The sequence below is a fragment of the Ranitomeya imitator genome, chromosome 6 (genome assembly GCF_032444005.1).
Source record: "Ranitomeya imitator isolate aRanImi1 chromosome 6, aRanImi1.pri, whole genome shotgun sequence".
Taxonomy (NCBI): domain Eukaryota; kingdom Metazoa; phylum Chordata; class Amphibia; order Anura; family Dendrobatidae; genus Ranitomeya; species Ranitomeya imitator.
This window is the reverse complement of record NC_091287.1, coordinates 161122151-161146725: the sequence shown is the minus strand read 5'-3', so window position 1 is coordinate 161146725 and position 24575 is coordinate 161122151. Positions and strand designations below refer to the sequence as shown.

General features: G+C 41.3%; 1 protein-coding gene across 3 annotated transcripts in view; it reads left to right on the top strand.

Moving 5' to 3' along the window:
- Nucleotides 1–24575, top strand: part of VPS41 (VPS41 subunit of HOPS complex) — a 354940-nt gene that overhangs the window by 106010 nt on the left and 224355 nt on the right. For all 3 annotated transcript variants that reach the window (XM_069730259.1, XM_069730260.1, XM_069730261.1), the window contains exon 5: nt 20747–20821. In XM_069730259.1, the coding sequence (XP_069586360.1) occupies nt 20747–20821 (75 nt within the window). The remainder of the gene's footprint in view (nt 1–20746; nt 20822–24575) is intronic.

Sequence of the window (24575 nt, the reverse complement as noted above, 5' to 3'; positions counted from 1 at the left end):
TGCCAAAAATGTCTACTTTTGTTTGTTTTTCAGTCTAGATGGGATGGAAACTTCTTGAATTTACCAAATGGCTGCAATGAAACAGTGAAAAATGTAAAGGGCTCTGAATACTTTCCGTACCCATTGTGTGTGTGTGTAAATATGTGTATATATACAGTATATAATATATATATACATACTGTGTGTGTGTGTATGTATATATATATATATATATATGTGTGTGTATATATATATATATATATATACATACATATATATGTGTGTGTATATATATATATATATATATATATATATATATATATATATATATATATATATATATATATATATATATATATATATATACACTAGATGGTGGCCCGACTCTAACGCATCGGGTATTCTAGAATATGCATGTCCACGTAGTATATTGCCCAGCCACGTAGTATGTTGCACAGCCACGTAGTATATTTCACAGCGACGTAGTATATTGCACAGCAAGGTAGTATATTGCCCAGTCACGTAGTATATTGCCCAGTGACGTAGTATATTGCACAGCGACGTAGTATACAGCACAGAGCCACGTAGTATATTGCCCAGCCACGTAGTATATTGCCCAGCCACGTAGTATATTGCCCAGCCACGTAGTATATTGCCCAGCCACGTAGTATATTTCCCTTGACGTAGTATATTGCCCAGTCACGTAGTATATTGCCCAGCCACGTAGTATATTTCCCAGTGACGTAGTATATTGCTCAGTGACGTAGTATATTGCACAGCGACGTAGTATACAGCACAGAGCCACGTAGTATATTGCCCAGCGACGTAGTATATTGCACAGCTACGTGGTATACAGCACAGAGCCACGTAGTATATTGCCCAGCTACGTAGTATACAGCACAAAGCCACGTAGTATATTGCCCAGTGATGTAGTATACAGCACAGAACCACATAGTATATTGCACAGTGACGTAGTATATTGCCCAGCCACGTAGTATATTGCCCAGCCACGTATGTCACAGGTTAAAAAATAAACATACTCGGATCCGAGGGCCCATTATAGTTGTAACATAATCACCTTCGGATCTGGCGCAGGCGATGAGTGCGTGGCTGCCGCCATCTTCCGTTCCCAGGATGCATTGCGAAATTACCCAGATGACTTAGCGGTCTCACGAGGTCGCTAAGTCTTCTGGGTAATTTCGCAATGCATCGCCAGGAACGGAAGATGGCGGCCATCGCGAGCGGCTCGGTGGACAACGGAGGGTGAGTATAGCAGGTTTTTTGTTTTTTTATTATTTTTAACATTAGATTTTTTACTATTGATGCCGCATAGGCAGCATCAATAGTAAAAAATTTAGGACACACAGGGTTAATAGCGGCGGTAACGGAGTGCGTTACCCGCGGCATAACGCGGTCTGTTACTGCCAGCATTAACCCTGTGTTAGCGGTGGCTGGAGGGGAGTATGTGGGCCCCGGGCAGTGACTGCGGGGCGTAAGGAGCAGCCATTTTCTTCCGGACTGTGCCCGTTGCTGATTGGTCGTGGCTTTTTTTCCGCGATCAATCAGCGACTTGGATTTCCTTGACAGACAGAGGCCGCGACTAATGAATATCCGTGACAGACAGACAGACAGAAGGACTGAAAGACGGAAGTGACCCATAAACAATTATATAGTAGATTTACTGTATATAAATATATGTATATATTGTGTGTGTGTGTATATATATATATATATATATATATATATATATATATATATATATATATATAATTAAACTGTTATCTTGCAATTTTCACACTAGGCACTTGGGCTGTTTTAGATTCCTACTTCATGCCCTATTATGAAAAGTTTAAAACAAAGTCCTTATTATCAGGGACAGGATTATATTGATAGCACTTTTCTACTAAGCATAATAGGCAATGTTACAGCTCATCCCGCCCCTCCTCTCTTCACAACGACCTTTGCACAGGCACATTGGACACTTCAATACAAAAAATATGATGTGGGTGTGACCATTATGGCTATGTACATGTGTTGTTTCCTGAAACAATAGTAAGTTGGCGTTTAAAAAGGCCCCAGTGGTCAGTGTAAAAATTGTAAGTTCTGCTTTATTGTTACAGATTGTGATATTTAAAAAAAAAGTGAAAAGGGGTTACATAGGTTGAAAAAAGACCTAGAGCCATTAAGTTCAACCTTTTCATTAAAAGAATAACATTTAAAGAAGACCCTTCACAACTTTGAGCATGTTAATCTTGGAAAAGTGGTTGCAGAGCTGAATAAAATAAAGTTCTTATTTCTAATGTCTCCTCTGTTAGGTAAAATTTCCTAGAGATTTTAAAACAATATTTTATCAATTTTTTTTTATTGGTATCCACTGATGGCAAACATGTTACAGCCATTAAACCTACAAATGATAAAAAATGTTGACTGTCTTGCCATTGATGGGGTTAATTATAATTATGAAAATGAATAGAAAAGGTCTTAAATTATTGGCACAATGAGAGAATTAAATGTATCATGTGCACAGTTTGGTATTTTTCCAGGTGTGTGAAATTGTTTTGTCAATTTTTTTTTTATTTTTTAAACAAGTTAGATTATATTTTGTCTTTCTTGAAGCTGCTGCATTCTGACTGCCCTTAAAATGTCATCAATCCTAGAAAACTGTTCTTAGAATGTTTCGTGTTGACAAATCATCTCATTATTATAGAATTTTTCCTTCTTTCTGCTTATTTCTTAGGCTAGGTTCACAATAGCTTTCGGCTAAGCTGCGGAGGGCTGCGTCCTTCCTTCGTTAAGCTTCACCTTCTTCTGCACTTCTTCCGTTTAGCTCCGCCTACTTCTGCATGCGTCCTGCGTACCTATCAGACTAATGCAACAAGGGAGGCAGGGACCTGACAATTCACTAGTTGCACAAAACTACTAAAAAAATAACTTTGCTCAGGCACATCCTTACTGGGGAGCGTGTCTTATATACTTGATGCCTCCCAGTTATTGACTGAGGCATTTCAAAAGTGCAAGCTCTGCCCCTTTAAGAGTCAAGGAGCTTGAGTGTGCCCTAGGCAAGCCGCTGGAAGACCTGGGGAATGTGCGCAGCCCAGGCGGGCCATAGTAGCAGGAAGCACTGCAGAGAGCGTGACCACCACCGCACGGCTGGGGAGGTGAGTATGTCGGCGTCCCTGCTGGGAGGAGGGAACACAGAGACGCCGGCAACTAGCATCACATATGACAAGGTTCATTAAAGGGTCGATATTGACTGTTAGGATTGCTACTTCCAGTAGGTAAAACTAGAGTTCTAGACTTCTGCCTCTCTGAAGAGGCCGTTTGCATATTTAGTTTTCCCAGAGGAGGATTGCATGGCGTAGAAGTCTCCTCACTCTGACATTCTGGTCCTGGCTTGTCACTTTCCACAAAACTAAACATTACCCCTTAGATCCAAGTCTTAAGCCTCTCACCTAGCCAAATGAGAGCTCATACTTCGCAATGATGAGGAGCAATACCCCAAAACGCCGTGTCTGCAAATTCAGATTCTGGTTTGATTTTTATCCTAAGTCATATGGCAAGGCTCGTTAAAGGGTCGATATTGACTCTAAGGATCGCTGCTTCCAATACGTGAGCTGTCCTCTTCCTCTCTGAAGAGACAATTTGCGTGTTCCCTGTAAGTCACGCTGTCCTATGTGCCTTGTACATAGTTTGGCTGTGGACCAGTAGTATATAGGGCACCCCTGTCCAGCTACCTCATTTCCCAGACAGAATTTTTTGGTCTGTATCCTTATAGGTCAGGGCAAAGAAAAAGCAACAAATATAAGGAAAATGTCTATCCTTGCTCATTCCCCATCTTTATTTTATTTTTGTCCTTGTACTTGTGACTGCATATATCCTGTGACCCTAGGGTCACATCTCCTGTCAGCTGTCTTTTATTTTTGGGGATATAAATGATCTATTTACAATTTATGATTGTAACAAAATTAAAGATTACCGCGATCTATACTGGTGAATGATTCTGAAAGTGCATTATGTCTAAATCTTACCTTATCCACTCCAGTGACAGCTGCCCTGTGTGTCAGCATATACTGAAGCATTTATTACTGGGTATCTACGGTCTTACATGGGACTGCGCATTAGTACGCTGACACAGCTGCCCTGGTTTGCTGAAGGTCAAAGGCTTTTGACTTGTTAAGTTGGATAAATCTAATTAAGCACCTTGTTTCAAAGACTCCCAGAAAAAGCCTCTGAAGACATTTTTCCATTGCTCTTCGGTCAGTGGTGACCTTCTCTTGTGAGCATTACCTTGCTTCATTTGTTTGTCGTTGTGAATAGGGCAATCAGGCCTCCATTAGAATGGACATTGCTGCTTAATGTATGATATAGATACCAAAAATTAGTCCAAACAAGTATTTCTACAACAAACTGGCACTTCAAAATAATAATAATAATAATTTTTATTTACCGTATATAGCGCCAACATATTCCGCAGCGCTTTACAAGTTATAGAGGGGACTTGTACAGACAATAGACATTACAGCATAACAGAAATACAATTCAAAACAGATACCAGGAGGAGTGAGGGCCCTGCTCGCAAGCTTACAAACTATGGGGAAAAGGGGAGACACGAGAGGTGGATGGTAACAATTGCTTTAGTTATTCGGACCAGCTATAGTGTAAGGCTCAGGTGTTCATGTAAAGCTGCATGAACCAGTATGTAGCAGTACAGACACAGAGGGCTAATACTGCATAAAGTGTATGAGAACATGATGCGAGGAACCTTTTTTTTTTTTTTTTTTTTAATTTATTATAAATAGGCCACACAGGGATCGTTAGGTTAATGCATTGAGGCGGTAGGCCAGTCTGAACAAATAAGTTTTTAGGGTACGCTTAAAACTGTGGGGATTGGGGATTAATCGTATTAACCTAGGTAGTGCATTCCAAAAAATCGGCGCAGCACGTGTAAAGTCTTGGAGACGGGAGTGGGAGGTTCTGATTATTGAGGATGCTAACCTGAGGTCATTAGCGGAGCGGAGGGCACGGGTAGGGTGGTAGACTGAGACCAGGGAGGAGATGTAGGGTGGTGCAGAGCCATGGAGTGCTTTGTGGATGAGGGTAGTAGTTTTGTACTGGATTCTGGAGTGGTTGGGTAGCCAGTGTAATGACTGGCACAGGGTAGAGGCATTGGTGTAACGGTTGGTGAGGAATATGATCCTGGCTGCAGCATTCAGGACAGATTGGAGCGGGGAGAGTTTTGCATAAACAAAAATACGGACTGACATCCTTAGAAATCCGCAGGAAGAGATCCAGATAACATTAACCTTAAAATCAAATTTTTATTATAGTATTTTAAAAATTAGACATACAAATCTAAACAAATATACAGCTACCCCAACCAGGAGGGATTCTGGAATTAATCATACATGCATCAAAAAAGTTGCAAATTCTATAATGAGCATGAAACCACTAAATTGCAGCCGAGTACAGTATCCGCTCCAGAAAAGGACCCTATTCAGTACAAGGAAAGAAGATGGGCATACCATCCTATATCAAAGTCATGTGACTTAACGGTGCTTCAAACAATCCCAACAAATGCTGAAAAATAGGAGACCGTTGACAATTAAATAAAATAATGTGCAAAGTTACCCGTTTAACTCAGTGTTGCTCCAAAGCCCTGTGGACAGCCAGATTCCCCCCTCCTGGGATTGTTTGAATATTTATATTTGGTGAATATCACCAATATCTGTCAATAAGTATCATGAAATGACTGTAGGGGCTGTAAAGAATTATTTGGTCCAAATTCTTTTTGTTTGATATGTATATGCATACGGCTCAGCTGACCTTTAAGAGATAGTAGTCATTGGTTTGCAGGCACTATTTTATTGTTGGGTGTATTTTTTTAAAATGTGTAAATAAAGGTTGATTTTTTTAATGAAAAAAGAAAAAAAATGAATGACACTTCTTGATTTAATTTGGTTTAATGGCCAAATGGTCAGTATGTTTACATATTTGACGGAGTGTTGCCCACCCTGTATCTAGGAGAATGGGCTGGGTTATATGTTTACTAAGTTACACATCAGTAGGAAAATGCCATTGGCATATATAATATATTTATACACTAGCAGGTACTGCCTGCTTCTCCCCTAATACATATTACATTGTGCAGGCTTTGGAGCATTAGTAATTTGAACATTTTGCTTCTTTTCCTTGGAATGCACAAAGCAGAAGTGACAATAAATTCCTATTAAAAGTTCTGTTTCTTGGCACTGTCAGACTGTTTATTAATGTATTGTAGTTTTGCAGTGACAGTGCTCCATACTTCTACACCGAGCAGGTATTTTCTTAATAAATATTTTAATATTGTGCTATTTGGTCAACTTCTGCATGTAAGGATTGGCTTTAAAATTAACCTACCCTTATAACTATAAGCTGTTCATGTCTTTGTCAATGAGCAAATTTACAAAATCGGCAAGGGATCAAATACTTATTCCCCCACTGTATGTGTCTCTGAAGGGATGCATGTCCTTGTGATGGGCTGAGGGATTGTAGGGGGGACCATTATAAAGAGGAAGGGGTATAAAAATTGTGGCTGTGACTACTAAGAAGATGGCTAAGGCTGGTTTCACACTTGCGTAGGGCAGAGCTGCGGAGGGCTGCGTACTTCCTCCGTTAAGCCCCGCCCACTTCCGCACCTCTTCCTTCAGCTCCACCTACGTCTGCATGCGTCCTGCGTACCTATCTTTAACATTCGGTATGCAGGCCATGCGAATGTATGCGGATGCATCCGCATGCGTCGCTTTGACACTGCGCCGAACTGCATCAAATGCAACATGTTGCATTTTGTTGCGGTCATCTCAACGTCAAAACGATGCATGCGGACGCATCCGCATACATCCGCATGGCCTGCATACCGAATGTTAAAGATAGGTACGCAGGACGCATGTAGACGTAGGCGGAGCTGAATGGAAGAGGTGTGGCAGTGGGCGGGGCTTAACGGAGGAACTACGCAGCCCTCGGCAGCTCTGTTCTACGCAAGTGTGAAACAAGCCTAAGTTGGATGGAATTGATCATCTGATTAAAGTATCCAGAAAAATTTGGTCAGGCCGCACCCTAAAATAACATTGTCTGTATGGACACCAGGGCGCACGTCCTCACCAGGGGGTCCAATCCCAGACAGAAGATCCAAATTCAAATGAAGAGAAGGACAGCGCCACACCAGGAAGTGAAACAGCAGCTCACATTTTATTCTGCCTCCTGCGGCTTAGTCATCACATAATCTAGAAGTTTAAATCCAAGCAAAGGCAGCAAATTAGAACATTTCAAATAAAATATGTTATCCATATTAAGTGGCCACCATTCTAAAGGTTTTATTCCTTCATAAGCGAAAAATGGCTACTACCAAGGCCCAATGCATCTGTCTTAAAGGGGTTCTCTTGTGTGGCACTCTCCTGTAAATTGTTTAAAATCTGTGGAAAAAGGTGGTACTCCTGTGCATAAGCCATGAATGTTTGATTGGAACGTAGTGGTTTGTCTTGATGTAAAAGTGTTGTCTGCTTCGAAATGCGTTGACAAAAACCGCTTCTAAATACCCTTCACCTCATCTGATGGGATCTTGGCAGTGTGATTTTAGAACCATCTTTCCAATTGTCTACATGAGTGTTTGATTGGAGCAGGGATTCGCTATTTTTGGCCTTTTGGACTAAGATACATATTTCCCAATTTTTTGTTCATATATTCCAAGAGATAGAATTTTTCTCTAATTTATTTTGGGATGAGAGATTTAATAAAAATAAACTTGTAATTCTGCCTTGTTTTTATATGTTTAATTTTACACCATACGTGCCCTATAGTAAACGAGATGTACTGTTACGTGCAAATACAGATAGGTGATCTCATTGGAACACAGTATTTCTTTTCATGAAGATTTCTGCTTTGAGAAGGTTCATTCAGCACTCACACATTTTGGGCAGATTGATAAGTTTTACCGGAGATATACAGCAACAATTATCTTAAGCATCACAACAAGAAGTATACAGGGAAGAACTGACACACAAAAAGCAAAGGTCACCCAGTATAGTACTAACAAACTCTTAAGAATTAACACAGTGCCATCTCCTGTCTGCTCAACACGTTCCCTCCAACATAAGCCTGTAGCTGTGGTGTACCCCTCAAACATTCTGCAGGTTTAGATTACTGTAATGTTACTGCTTTTGTGTCACGGTTCCACTCCTCAGTATGTCTGGGATGCAGATACCGATATCTCCGTTGTCCAGTCTGGTACAGGGGCATGCTGTAGAGCTGTGTTGATTGAAAGCTCGATTATTCACTCTGAGACTGAGAGACGCTGGCTGTCTTCAGGTGTTCATTGTCCCAGGTGACTGCCAGGCTGCATAACTGGGCTGTTACTCCCAAACCTCTGCCAGATGTACATTTAGCTACTGTGTGGTTTGTCTCTCTGCCTTGCGATCTATTTGTAGATCTTTTGTTGCCTGACCTTGGACCTCGTTCTGACCATCCGTCTGTATAACCTCTTTTGCTCTGATCCACTATCCTTCTGATATTCTGATCTCGGAAGGTTACCTGACTACACCTTTGTCTCTTCCTTCTGTTTATGACATATCTTCCTGGCTTTTGACCTTGGACCTCTTGACCACTGTGTCTCATGGCTAGTCTGTGAGTGGTGATTATCATCAAATTATGTAGTCTTAAGGTACCGTCACATTTAGCGACGCTGCAGCGATCTAGACAATGATCCCGATCGCTGCAGCGTCGCTGTGTGGTCGCTGGAGAGCTGTCACACAGACAGCTCTCCACCGACCAACGATGCCGAAGTCCCCTGGTAACCAGGGTAAACATCGGGTTACTAATCGCAGGGCCGCGTTTAGTAACCCGATGTTTACCCTGGTTACCAGCGTAAACGTAAAAAAAAAAAACACTACATACTTACATTCCGGTGTCTGTCCTCCAGCACTGTGCTTCTCTACACTGACTGTGAGCTCCAGCTGGAAAGCAGAGCACAGTGGTGACATCACCGCTGTGCTTTCCGGCCGGCGCTTACACAGTGCAGAGAAGCACAGCGCTGGGGAACAGACACCGGAATGTAAGTAGGTAGTGTTTTTTTTTTTTTTTTTACGTTTACGCTGGTAACCAGGGTAAACATCGGGCTACTAAGCGCGGCCCTGCGCTTAGTAACCCGATGTTTACCCTGGTTACCAGTGAAGACATCGCTGAATCGGCGTCACACACGCCGATTCAGCGATGTCTGCGGGAGTCCAGCGATGAAATAAAGTTCTGGACTTTCTGCTCCGAGCAACGATGGCACAGCAGGATCCAGAACGCTGCTGCCTGTTAAACTCAACGATATCGCTAGCCAGGACGCTGCAACGTCACGGATCGCTAGCGATATCGTTCAGTGTGACGGTACCTTTACCATCAAATGTCACTATAAAGTGTCACCTACTGTCTATCTAAATTGCTGGACAGTGTCTGTTGCCAAGTGTAATCTGAGACACCTGGACCAAGTACATGGGGTGGAGAAGGAAGTTTTGTCTTTCTGGTTCCTGCTCTCCTATCTTTCAAGCTTCATATAGGCATGAAAAAAAGGTGGGCTTTTAGTCTGGAGCCGATAAGCTGCTAAACAGTTACAGGAACAATATATGCTTGAGAGTAGGAAAAAATGAAGTTTAAGCACCTAACTGGCAAATGTCACCTTAGGCTATGTTCACATTTGCGTTGTTGGGCGCAGCGTCGTCGACGCATACCGACGCATGCATCATGTGCCCCTATCTTTAACATGGGGGGCGCATGGACATGCGCCGGTATGCGTTGTATTGCGTTTTACGACGCACCAGACAGGGCGTTTTCCCTGCGCCAAAAATCAAGAACATTACTAGTTTATGGCAACGCATGCGTCAAAAAACCCAGCGTTGTGTTTTGCGTTGTTGGTTGCGTTGACGACACTGCGCCCAACAACGCAAATGTGGACGTAGCCTTACTGAGCATGCAAATCTTTATTTGCACCAACACCAGCATTTCTGCTTGTGGCATTAAGGCTGTAGAACAACCATGTTTTCTTCAGGCTTCAAGTGAAAAGCATTAAGGTGAGTGTGTCACCAGATTATTGAGATCTAATCTGAGAACAGCATTTTGTAGTGACAAAGACCCTGATTCCAATGATTTGTCACTTACTTGACTGCTTGTAGTTTTGATAAAATAATAGTTCTATCATCAGGAAATTATACCTAGAGGAACAGGAAGCCTTTTGCCATGTAGTCCTCTATATTCATGAGCTCTGTATAATCCCACTGCACCACTGATTGTCAGCGTTCTGCCTATGCACAGTGTACACAGCTGCTTATCAGTGATGTGGGCGGGTTACACAGCGCTCAGCATTCAGAAAATTAGTAGATCTGCAAAAGATAAAACTGTGATCTTAGCACAAGTGCAGCAAGAGGCCCAATAAGTGACACATCGCTGGAATCAGGGTCTCTTTTCCTACATTATGCTGCTCTCAAGTGTGGTAGCAAAAACCTGATGACAGATTCCCTTTAAGAAGAGGTAATCTAATGCCTGTCTTTTATCATCACTCCTTTATAATGCCAGATCTGATGGCATCAAGGAATATTTGCATACAGAGTGATGAATGATATTAGCAGCTTCGGTTACATCTGTTATTTCCGCATTATTTTTAGCCTTTAAACATCCCGACCCAAGGTAATTATGTCACAAAATGTGGTTTATTGACGTCCAGAAAAAAGCTGTGATACTGCTTTTCTAATGTGTCTATTGTCAGGGGACTTGGTGATGCATTATTATAAGTTTGGAGTCGGGAATTTGCTTTTTATTGTAACATAGATTAGAAACAGCGGCTGGAAATAATGTTTCCAAATGAAATGATAAATAGAATCAACACATTTTAAACACAGCTTTGCTTTTCGCACATTTACTATGAGCATTACTTGTTTATGTAGCGTGTCTAAAAGCTTTAGTGCTGTGAAAAATGCTGGGTGCCAAATTTCCAAGGATCTCCTAAAACGCCGTTAACTCCGGAATGACTGCTGTTATCATAATGGGGGTGAACTCACTCTTGCGGGCTGATGAGTCTTGAGATTAAAACACAATGATAAAATGCTTGCATTAAGATTAGGTATATTTGGAGTATCTTTATTATTACACACAATCATACCGATCCCACCTGGCACTATCTATGGAAGGCTTCAGCAGTAGAAAGTGAAAAGTGTCTTTTATTGTTGCCATCTGTAAAGTCCTACAGTCTTTTAAGCCATTAAAGGTTAAATCTTGTTTCCTCTGAATTAGGGGATTATGCTCGGTTTACTCCAGACAACAACATCGTTATGTAATAAGAATACTCTGGCCTTAGGAAGGCATTTACCTTAGCTCACCTGAATTATTTGAGGACTGGTTGATGAACTGTTGAGAAATGCTAATGCTAACTGAAAGGGTCTCGATCATTTCACCTCTGACAGTGGACTAGAGCCATCATAGCTGAGGCCAGGTTCAGTTGGTTGTATTTTTCCTCACTTTGCTCTCCGGATGGTACACTGATCCACTAATAACTGGTGTCTGTGCTCACTAACAATTTTCATTACAAAATTCACCAGTGTGGTCCAATTTACAGACCAGACAAGTGCAAGTCAGTAACAGGCGAGTGCCCGGATCTGTAGATGGACTTGGTCACAACCGAAATTTGCGAGTGTCACTGGCTTAGTTTTAGTACAGCCGTCTGAACCCTGATAATTATTATTACCATCACTTCGGTGAGATGGAGCGGTTATTCCCAAATTCACATTGTGGTCTTATACTATTATACTACTAAAAATATACACATCCTTTGTGCCAATATAACAAATTTCTAAACTTGCCCCACTTTTTACATATCACCTTTCCGCTCACCCAAATGATTCATCTCCAGACTCTATTTACCTTGCCGTTGGAACCATCATGCTATGATTACAGTGGTCCTGGTCCATCATTTGCACTGCAGTCTCTCTCTCTTATTGCAAAAATAAAAACTTATTTTTCCAATAAATAGCATCTTTTAGTCTGTGACAACAGAAAAACAAAAAATAAATAAATCTGGTATTGCTGTAATATCACCGACTTGAAGAATAATGTCATCGAATCACTTATACCGCACAAAGAATGGCATAAAAAAATAAGTAAAACCAATTCTTCACCTGCTGTTTATTTGTTCATTCTGCCTCCCAAAGATCACAGTAGGACGCGGCTCACATGTATTCTGCACTATGCGCTTATCGCTTTCATTGGGATTTCCGTGTAAATCTTCTAGAAAGGGTAAAGAGAGGGGCGCAATAGCGCAGTTACCAAAATAACAATTAGTTTACTGTAAGGTAAAATTCTCACCTTTACACATTGTAAGTATGCACATCATATCTTGTAAGTATGATAGGAGGGCTTCAGATGACACCGGACCCGGGAAGGCTCACATGTATCCTGCACTATGCGCTTATCGCTTTCATTGGGATTTCCGTGTAAATCTTCTAGAAAGGGTAAAGAGAGGGGCGCAATAGCGCAGTTACCAAAATAACAATTAATTTACTGTAAGGTAAAATTCTCACCTTTACACGTTGTGAGTATGCACAACACATATAGTAAGTATGATAGGAGGGCTGCAGATGGCACCGGACCCGGGAAGGATCTTCAAGAAATTCTGGATAGGATATTCAAGATGCCAACAATTCCACGCTCCTCCAAAATCAGGCAAGGGAATTGTTGGCATCTTGAATATCCTATCCAGAATTTCATGTAAATCTCTGAAATACATGATTCAGATGGAACCCTTGGCAGAAGAGTCCCTATAATGAGGCAGATGGAGACACTGTGAATGCCTTCTGCCCTATGACTCGGCAGTGTCAATATTTTTAGGCATGCATAAAAGTGCCGTTGGATACAGTTTTATGCATCTCTGAAAAGGACTTCTGCATCATTATAGTGAAAGCACCCTTCTGGGTTTTCATATGAGTCACGCCACTGGGATTTTTAGGTAGAAACCCCAATATAAGTGCTCAGCGTAAAATGCAGGATAAATGTGATCCAAAATGTTATGTAAAATCTTTCCAATAAAAGCTTCAGCTAAATCCACAAAAAAGCATGTCCCCACTCAGGTCTGTCATTTGTTATCAGAAATATAGGTGGCGTCTGCGTAACTGGTAGTACAAAGGCTCTGGAAAAGCAAAATGGCTCCTTGCCCCCCAAAAGAAATCCAGAAAATTTTGTTCTCACAAATCCAAATGCCCCACAGTGAGTCTAAACCACATTTAACATCAACTTGTTTGGCATTTCTGTATCAATGAGAGCCCACTTAATTTACCGATGCATGTTTCCGTAAGCATGAGCTGGGCATAACGTACTGGGCACTACAATGTACTGACACTACGATAGTACATTTGCAATTTTCACTTGGCAACATCCATTGCTGCTTGTTTCTGGAAAATACTAAGGGAGTCAAAATCGTCAATACACCTGTAGATAAATTTGCAAAGGGGTATAATTTCCAAAATTGGGTTTTCTGCTCTTCTAGCACTTAGGGGCTCTGTATATGGAGTCTGCAAACTATTCTAAGAAAATTTGTGCTCCAAGAGGTAAATAGCTCTCCGTCCCTTTCGCGTATCGCCATGTGGCTAAGCAGCACTGCAGTGAGATTTGGGGCATTTCCACATTCAGAAATTGTGTGACCATTTTTGGTGCCATTTTTACTTATTTCCACTTGGGAAAATGCCTGCTGTCATTGTCCTTACTTAAATATAATTCTTCCCTGCCCGCACTGATTGCCGGCAGAGAAGGGGAGAATGATGAGAGCCATCTTCAGCACCAGCTGCCGGGGAACAGCGCTTACTGTAGCGCTTCTTTCCTAGTGACGGTGAGTGCCACATCCATGTGTTTCATCCAAGTGCACGTGTGCTGTACGTTTTGCGGCCTGTGCTCTTGGGAAAAAATGAACATGTCTGTGTGTTTTGCCAACGGACACACAGTCCATGGAAACACACTGACATGTACACAGACCCAATCATTTGAATGGGTCTAGACGTGTCAGTGTCTTCGGTATGTGAAAACTGTCACAACACGTACCAGAGACATGGACGTGTGAAAGAGGCCTTAGGGTGTTTTCTAGGATTACTTTTGTGATGCTTTGTGGGATTATTTGTATGATGTTTTGTAGGATTACTTTTATAATTGTTTTTAGTATTACTTTTTATGATTATTAGGATTACTATTGTGATGTTTGGTAGGATGACTTTTATGATGTTTTGCAGGATTATTTTTGTTTTGTAGGATTACTTTTATGTTTTATTGATAAACCAATAGTTACTTACATTTTAATATTGCATTGTCTCAGCCTTAAAGTGCATCCCCTTCTCCAGTTTCTTATCCGTTCTGCTTCAGTTCCGCTGGGATGCAGCATTTGTGAAAGAATCAATTATCCATTTGTTAGTAAGGGAAGCTTTACAAATTATACATTAGTGGATTGATTTCTCAAGTTCACCATTGGGGGAACTGATAATATAAGCAGAATGGTGATGATCCTCCAGGGAGACGGAGTTTCCACAAAAGAACACAATTAAAAGAGCCCTCCTCAACAAGGCTTAAATTTATTCCTAATTGAAGAGCTGACAGAATCTATACTAAGTGTATTTATTTCCAACGTTTTACATTAGGTAATTGAATATTGCACAAGTTGGATTACTACATGCTTCACTTTTTTTCAAGGAAATAGAAGTAACAGGTGCTGAGTAGAACAAGTACCTTTAAATAACACACACACAAATGTTATTATATATTGTGGAAGAGATGGAAAATAGTTTTCTGCATTCTATAAATATATTACTAAATATTAGGGATGGGGTCAGACAATGACAGTGTGACTAGGGAAATGTATAAGGGCTTATTAACCAAGGGCTTATTAACCAGTTTGTTCTATATGCTATAAACCTGGATGAAAATCTCCAGGACTTCTTTACCTTTAAAAGGGAAAAATGGTAATAGAGAAGAAAACTCATTCAGTAGTTACCTGTATAGTACATATCGTACTTAATAAATGGACGGGGATCATCTTTTTCCAATTTGCTAAAATGCATTAACCTTAGTTAAGGCAGATCCTGTAATGATCCGTGCAGCGCAGGGGGAATACCGCTCGTCATCCTGCGGTCCCCGGTGACCCATATCCAATATACTCATAGTGTGAACATTTCTGCTCCAAATATTACATTATGAGCACATCTTTGAGGGAAGACACTTGGAAGCTGAAAGGTCATTTCTAGTTATTTCTACCATTTCAGCATACAGTGTTACATATTCTAATGGTAATGCTATATATTTTACCTTTGCTTAAATTCTGGGAAATTCCATGTACAGACTTTCCCCTTTATTATTCCCTCCAGAATTGTTGTCTGTAGGTCATTTCTAGGATCCTGCTGGAGTTTTAATGATACCATAGTAAAGAATATTGCCCAGTACGGATACTAGTTTTAAGTTATGTTTTCATGCTGAATTCTCTTCTGTGTTAAAGGTTCTTCAAGTGGTAGATATGGAAATATTAGGTAGACAGGGGAATACAGTCCAAATCCAGGATCGTATGCTTGTTTCACACTCAGTAGAACCTTCTCAAACTTTAGGTAGTATCACTTTAAATTAGTTTTCAATATCTTCCAATATCTTAATGTAAAACTGAAAAAAAATTCAAGTTAACCTGAATAAATCTTGACCCTTCTTGTTGCTTATTCAGTGGATGCTTAAAGTGATCAATATCTTCAGCTTACTATGTGGACAACAACTTAATATCCACATTTAATAAATTAAAGTGCATCTTTTTTCTCTCCCAAAAACATTGTAAAAGCGTAACCACCTGTCCTCACCAAAAACATACCAGTCTGATGTGTTCAGGAACTGCCCCGATTCTCTGTATTTTTCCATACACTCTTTCTGAGTCGGCAGTTTGTTTTCACTAGCATCCTGTCGGCACTATATGTGCTGGAATTTCCTTTTCTTCAAGTCTCAATATGTATCGCACTTGCCATTGTCCGATAGGTTGCAAAGCCCACCTCTCTGCTATATCTGCATTTAGTTTGGCAGGAGAGCAGGAGAAGAGACACATTTAGACTTATATTTTTTTACACAGGGTGTGGGGGGAGAACTCCATAATTTCTAAATGAAGTGAATTACAGATTGCTTGTTCAGCACTTCTTATATTTAAAGGAACCTGTCACGTGAAGCAATGCTGTTTACCTGCAGATAATCTATAGGTAGATGGCATTTAAATCCTGTTAGGCCGTCTTAGCGTCGTCTTCTTCTCTCTCCCGGTCAACAGAGCCGTTAGACAGCGTACGTTATACTGAGTGTGCTGTAATCGCTCCATGCAACTTTGATTGACAGCTGGCTTTGCAACATGTGATTTATATGCTAGAATTTGTGCGTCATATGCCTTTAAATTACTCCTATATCTGGAGGTAAATTGTGTCTATACGTGACAGCTTCCCTTTATAATGACAGCAAGTTGTCTGATAGTAAAGTTATCGTTTAAACATTTTTTTTAATGTGAAGTAGTAGATATCCGTATTTATCCTGCACAAATCACCTAGGATCAGTGTAAGGAGGATTTTTAAGAACCTTCAAATTGTAAGCAGAAGGTTTACTAGTCCTATAATGATATCTACTTCTGATAAAACAGTGATTTTATCAAAATTACGCTCTCTGCCCCTACATTATGCTGCTCTCAGATTACGTGGCAAAATCTGCTGACAGATTCCCTTTAATGTAGATGAAGAATTAGCGCCTGAAGTTACAGGCCGTAAATACACACATGCTGCACACGTAACTGACACCACTCATAGTTACATAGGTTGAAAAAAGACCTAGGTCCATCAAGTTCAACTTTTCTCCACCAATTGTTAATTTTTGTCACTAAATTATCTATAACCCGCAATATTATGTGTATCCAGGAAATCATCCAGCCCTTTTTTAAAATCTGTTATAGTGTCTGCCATTAATACCTGTTGTGGTAGGGCATTCCACAGTCTGACTGCTCTAACTCCCTTTCTGAATCACCTTTCTTCCACCCGTGACGAGTGCCCCCTGGTCCTTAGTATGATCCCTGGAAGGAATAAGTCATGCGCCAGTCCTTTGTATTGACCACACATAAATCAGATTCCCTCTGTGACGTCTTTTCCTAAGCTAAACTAGCCCAACTTTTCCAACCTCTCATGCTAGTTAGGTGAAAATTGTGGAATGTGAAAATTGATATAATACAGCCGAGAGAGAATAAAAACAAAGGAAACTTCATGCATAATAGCCTTGAAGAGGTCTCTTATACTATCAAATGGTTTAGCAGAATGTTTCCATGGGGAACACAAGCAAAATCTGTCTATTAGTGGCCAAATAGATCAGTGCTCACATGGAATTGGTGAGATCAAACCATTTTTTCTAAGTGATATTGCGTCACAATTCAGAGAGTGTCACAGCCACTATACACCGAGCAAGTGGGGTCATTCTGCTTACTAATAACCTTTGTCATGCCACGTGTGATTGTTTGCAGTACCCAAGTGTTGGTCTGTCGCTACCTTAAAAATAACTCTTAACCCCTTCTGACGCAATTCAGCCTTCATCCCAAGGAGTCAACAGGGGAGTGTACTTGTGGGGGGTTCAGAGTTGGCGACCTGTAATGGCAGAGACCTCTAGTTAAGCATGCAGAGTGCTTTCCTGCCTTAGTCAAATGGAAGTCTAATCTACTATATAATTGTCTAAGGGTCACTTCCGTCTTTCTGTCCTTCTGTCTGTCTGTCACGGATATTCATTGGTCGCGGCCTCTGTCTGTCATGGAAATCCAAGTCGCTGATTGGTCGCGGCAAAACAGCCACGACCAATCAGCGACGGGCACAGTCCGGAAGAAAATGGCCGCTCCTTACTCCCTGCAGTCAGTGTCCGGCGCCTGCATACTCCCCACCACTCACCGCTCACACAGGGTTAATGCCGGCGGTAACGGACCGCGTTATGCCGCGAGTAACGCACTCCGTAACCGCTGCTATTATCCCTGTGTGACCAAGTTTTTACTATTGATGCTGCATATGCAACATCAATAGTAAAAAGATCTAATGTTAAAAATAATGAAAAAATAAAAAATCGTTATATACTCACCGTCCGTCGGCCCCTCCTCGCGATGCTCCGGTGACCGCGCTATGCATTGCGATCTCGCGAGATGATGACATAGCGGTCTCACGAGACCGCTACGTCATCATCTCGCGAGTCCACAATGCACTCTTGAGACCGGAGCGCGTGAGGAGCGTCGGTAACCGCTTCCTGGATCCGGGGCCAACGGAAGGTGAGTATATAACTTTTTTATTTTCATTCTTTTTTTTAACAGGGATATGATGCCCACATTGCTATATACTACGTGGGCTGTGCAATATACTACATGGACTGTGCAATATACTACGTGAGCTGTGCAATATACCACGTGGGCTGTGCAATATACTACGTGGGCTGTGCAATATACTACGTGGGCTGTTCAATATACTACGTGGGCTGTTCAATATACTACGCGGGCTGTGCAATGTACTACGCGGGCTGCGCAATGTACTCCGTGGGCTGCGCAATGTACTGCGTGGGCTGCACAATGTACTGTGTGGGCTCCATAATGTACTGTGTGGGCTGCGCAATGTACTGTGTGGGCTGCGTAATGTACTACGTGGGATGCGCGATATACCTCGTGTACTGCGTGGGCTGCGCAATGTACTGTGTGGACTGCGCAATGTACTATGTGGGCTGCGCAATGTACTGCGTGGGCTGCGCAATGTACTGCGTGGGCTGCGCAATGTACTACGTGGGCTGCGCAATATACAACGTGTACTGCGTGGGCTGCGCAATGTACTACATGGGCTGCGCAATGTACTACATGGGCTGCGCAGTATACTACGTGGGCTGCGCAATGTACTACGTGGGCTGCGCAATGTACTGCGTGGGCTGCGCAGCGTACTGCGTGGACTCCTTAATGTACTGCGTGGGCTGAGCAATGTACTGCGTGGGCTGCGCAATGTACTACGTGGGCTGGGCAATGTAGTATGTGGCTGGGCAATGTAGTACGTGGCCTGTGCAATGTAGTACGTGGCCTGTGCAATGTAGTACGTGGCCTGTGCAATATAGTACGTGGCCTGTGCAATATACTACGTGGCTGTGCAGTATACTACGTGTGCTGTTCAATGTACTACGTGGGCTGTGCAATGTACTGCGTGCGCTGTGCAATGTACTACATGGCTGTGCAATATACTACGTGGCTGGGCAATATACTACGTGGCTGGGCAATATACTACGTGGGCTGTGCAATATACTACGTGACTGGGCAATATATTACGTGGCTGGGCAATATACTACGTGGCTGGGCAATATACTACGTGGCTGGGCAATATACTACGTGGCTGGGCAATATACTACGTGGCTGTGCAATATACTACATGGCTGTGCAATATACTACGTGGCTGTGCTATTCACTACGTGGGCTGTTACACACTACGCATACATATTCTAGAATACCTGATGCATGAGAATCGGGCTACCATCTAGTGATATATAATCTCCCAGCATGGGATATACTTAAGACTGGACCCAGCTTCTCCTCCCAGTAAGGTCATCTGACATGTGAAGGTGTCTCTTTTCCCCATTCACTGACATCAAGGATTAAAAGTAAAAAAATAGGTTGATGCTTCGCCATTGCGACGTTTGTAAATAGACACTCCGGTCCTAGGCATGGGTTATTGATCTGCTTGTCTTGAATATCCACCCGTTGATGAATGAAAGCGTGCCCTACCTTAGTGGTCAACTACATTTTTACTAGCTATCCCTATATTCTTCTAAGCTAGTCCAATCCAATTAGCAAAGTAGCCAACTACAAGCTTCCCCACAGGAGGCATTGGTGATCGTCATTATCAAGCCTAGAAAGGACTTTTGCTGATTGTGGCTCTTAGAGACCTATCTCATTCCTTAGCAATGATATTAGAATCCTGGCCAAAATTTTGGCCAGTTGCATCAGTAAGGTCTTGTCTTGAAGATCAGTCTTGTTTATGCTGGGTAAAAGTACTGACAACAATTTACGAGGACTCTTTACCAACCTTGTGCCTAAACACTACAATCATGGGAAGCAAACTTACCAAAACAACGAATTCTTCGATGATAATTTAATTTTCTTGGTGTGTGCTGATTTATATCAATAAATCACAGGCTATACCATAAATATATCAGTTTGGAACACCCTTGTAAAAAGAGACATTTTGGGCGAATCATGCATTGTCCTCCTAGGTCCACAGTAGACATAATACAGTTACTATCTTGCCTTTGGCCACCCATTATACCCCATAACAGGGCTGTCTAAACTTTGCCGTTGAGGGGCCATATGGTAAAATCTTATCAGGATTCGGTTTACTGATTTGTGGTTCCAGTAATAAAACATAATCCATGACTGTGAAAAGTATAAGATATTTGCACTCTGCAAGACCAAAGACTTGCATGAACCTTTGTAATGATTTTCTGTTCATGCATGTCAATTAATTTTATATCTGACACCTACAAGTCCTGCTAAACATCTACCGTACGTAGATAATTAATTTGCTACTTTTGCATAAATGCTGATGTTGGTACATTCCTTATAGGAATAAAATCTGAAAATGATTAAAACAAAATTTGAGCATATGAAGTAATTTAGAACATTAATAACAACACAAAAATCTGTTTGTGATTGTTTACTTTTTCTTTTTTTTTTCAGAGCACTGTGAAGATCAATCAGATTAGCCTGGATGAAGGTGGGGAACATGTTGGCGTCTGTGCAGAGGATGGCAAGGTATTTCTAGAAGATCGACTGACGTACAGTCATTCTGTGACGTTTCTTATTTTGATTGGATAAGACCTATGAAACTGATTCAAACAATGGAGTTCAGGTCAGTTTCATACAAGGCATAGATCTGGTAAAAAAAAATAATCTAAATTAATCAGGATTTTCATCTGTTAATGGAAATATAGGAGGCTTCCATCTTACTGGTAGTACAAAGGCTCTGGAAAAGCGGTATGGCTCCTCGCCCACCAAAAAGAAGTCAAGTGAAGGCTGCATTCCCAAGTGTGCCTAAACTGCTGTTGGCATCCACGTTTGGCATCTCTGTATTGAGATTCTCCTTAATTTATGGGGTCCATGTCTTCAGAATCAGGAGCTGGGCACTACAATGTACTGGCACTAAACTGGAAGATTTGCAATTTTCACACAGCAACATTCACCGCTGCTTGTTTCTGGCAAACATCCATTGAGTGAAAATCGTCACTACACCTCTAGATAAATTTCTACAGGGATGTAATTTCCAAAATGGAGACACTTGAGGGAGGATTCTTCTCTTCTGGCACTTAGGGGTTCTGTATATGGAGTCTACAAACTATTTTATGATAATTTGTTCTACAAGAGTCAAATAGCTCTCTTTCCGTTACAAGTCTTCACATGTGGCTAATCAGTACTGTACAGCCACATATGGTGTATTAGTTCGCTCAGCAGAAATTGTGGGATACATTTTGGTGCCATTTTTACCCATTTCACCTTGTGAAAATGTAAAATTTGGGACTAAAACAAATATTTTGTTATTTTTCTTCCCCACCCAATGATATAAAATTCAGTGACACACTTGTTATTTCAATATGATCACTGCACCACTGCAACCCTAGAAGAATTTGTTGAAAGGTGTAGTTTCTAAAATGAGGTCACTTATTGGGGGGGGTTCTGCTGTTCTGGCATTTCAGGGGTTCTGCCAATGTGACATGGCTCAATCAAACCATTCCAGCAAAATGTGCACCACAATATGGCGTTCTTTCCATTCTGAGCTTTCCAATGTCCATCAAAAGTAGTTTTCAGTGTCGGTGTACTCAAAGGAAATTGCGTAATATACTTTGTGTTTCATTTTCTCCTGTTATCCCTTTTGAAAATTGAAAACTTGAGGCCACAGTAACATTTTAGTAGAAAAAATGTAATTTTCCATGGACTCAGCCCAATGTTATACCATTCTATAAATTACTTGAGGGTTAAAATGCTCATTACACTGCTAGCTGAATTCCTCAAGAGGTGTAGTGTCCAAAATAGTGTCAATTGTTGGGGTTTCTGCTGTTTTGGCATGTTAGGGGATCTTCAAATGTGACATGGCATCTGAATGTGTTCCAGCCAAAATCACGCTCCTGAATTCAACCGGCACTCCTTTCCTTCCAAGCCCTGCCATGCGCCCAAACAGTAGTTTTCCACCAAACATGGTGTATCGGTGTACTCAGGAGAAATCGCACAACAAATTGTGTGGTCTATTTTCTCTTTTTTACCCTTGTGAAAATGAAAAAGCAACATGTTTTGGGGAAAAATATAATGTTTCATTTTCACGGCTCAACGTTATAAAATTCTTAGAAGCACTTGTGGGTTCAAGATGCTCACCACACCTCTAGATAAGTCCCTTGAGGGGTATAGTTTCCAAAGTGGGGTCACTTCTGTGAGTTGCCACTGTTTAGACACATCAGTGGCTCTAAAAATGCGGCATAGTGTCTATCTTTTCCAGTCAATTTTGCGCTCCAAAATGCAAATAGCGCTCCATCCGTTCCAAGCTCTGCTGTGCTCCCAAACAGTGGTTTTCCACCACATATTGGGTATCAATATACCCAGGAGAAATTGCAGAACAAATTTTATGTTTTTTTTCTTCTCCTGTTATCCTTATAAAAATGCAAAATTTGGAGCTAAATGAACATTTTTGTAGGAAAAATTAAAATATTTATTTTTTCGTTCCACATTGTTTTAATTCCCATGAAGAACCGAAAGGATTAATAAACTTCTTGAATGTGGTTTTGAGATTTTTAAGGAGTGCACTGTTTAGAATGGTGTCACTTTTGAATATTTTCTGTCATAGAAGCCCCTGAGAGTAACTTCAAACATGATGTGGCCTCTAAAAAATAGTTTTGTAAGTTTTGTTCTAACTTCTTAACCAAAAAAATGGTTAAAACATTATGCAGATGTAGAGTAGACATGTGTGAAATTTTATTAATAAATTATTTTGTACAGCACAATTAACTAGTTTAAGGATATAAACATTGAAAGTTTAAAAATTACAAAATTTTGAATATTTTCTTCCGATATTTTTGCAAATAAATGCTAGGCATGGGCGAACCTGAAAAGTAAAGTACGGCATCCGTAGCGTACACCTGCTGTTCGGGCACTGACACGGAACATGGACTTCACCTGCAAGTCTGTGTAACTGTTCTGGTTTGGCCTCCTGAACACTGGGTGTTTGTCGCTCTGTCATGTGCATGGCACCGTGGCAAACACTGCTTCTGATTGGTGGTAAATCATAACTGCCGGTCAGACAGCCTGGGGGTGAATGGGGTCCGGGTACTGTTCTGTTATCGAAACCTGAACCTTTTTCAACTGTTCGACCGAACCTGCCAGACCTGAACATCCACGCATCTCTAATTTTGACCTAAATTTACCACTAACATAAAGTAAAATGTGTCTTGAAAAAAAGTCTCAGAATGACTGGGAATGGTTGACGCATTCCAGAATTGTTGTTAATATTATTATAGCACCATTTATTCCATGGTGCTTTACATGTGAAAAGGGATATGCATAATAAAAACTACAATAATCTTAAACAATACAAGTCAGCGACTAGTACAGAAGGAGAGAGGACCCTGCCCACGAGGGCTCACAATCTACAAGGGGTGGGTGAGGATACAGTAGGTGAGGATAGAGCTGGTTGGGCAGCGGTATGGTGGAATGAGGGTTATTGCAGGTGTAGGCTTGTCGGAAGAGGTAGGTCTTCAGGTTCCTTTTGAAGGTTTCCATGGTAGGCGAGTCTGATATGTTGGGGTAGAGATTTCCACAGTAGGGGTCCACATTGTTATTACCACATAAAGTGACACTTGCCAAAACTGTAAAATTTGGCTTGGTCAGGAAGGTGAAAACAGGTTGGGGAGATGAAGGAATTTAAAGAGGACCCATTACTTACTCAAAACAAATTAAGTCAAATACCTTTTAAAAATACCTGAACTCCCCTGATTCTGCCACTCTGCTTTTTTTTTAGCTTTCCGCTGCAGAGGTATTCACATTTGTTTCTTCTGCAGAGTTATATGTGAAATTTCTGATACAGGTTCAGCTGGGTGTTTCTTCAATCTTTTCTGGGGGTATGCCCTCTCACTCACCCCTCCCAGACCCTGGCAATCACAGGATTGACAGCCTCATGGTGGTAGTGGTGAAAACACATGCCCCTGGAGAAGACTGTGAAGAAATACCCAGTTGAACAACAAGCAGAAACTTCACATATTTTACTGCAATGTGAGTGTCTCTGCAATGGAAAGACACACTGCAAAACAGAAAAAAAATCAAGGGAACGCAGGGATTTTTATAATGTTAGTTTGCGCAAGTGAATGGTCTTTTTTAATTAACACTGGTGGGCTTATTTTACCAATGATGGCAGGAATTTCACAAGCACCCAGCTGTTTAACAATTGTGTTGAATGTATATACAGTATGCAGTAGCCTCACAAGCTCCCTCTAGTGGTAGCAGCCGGTAGTCAGGTGAAGGGATCTGG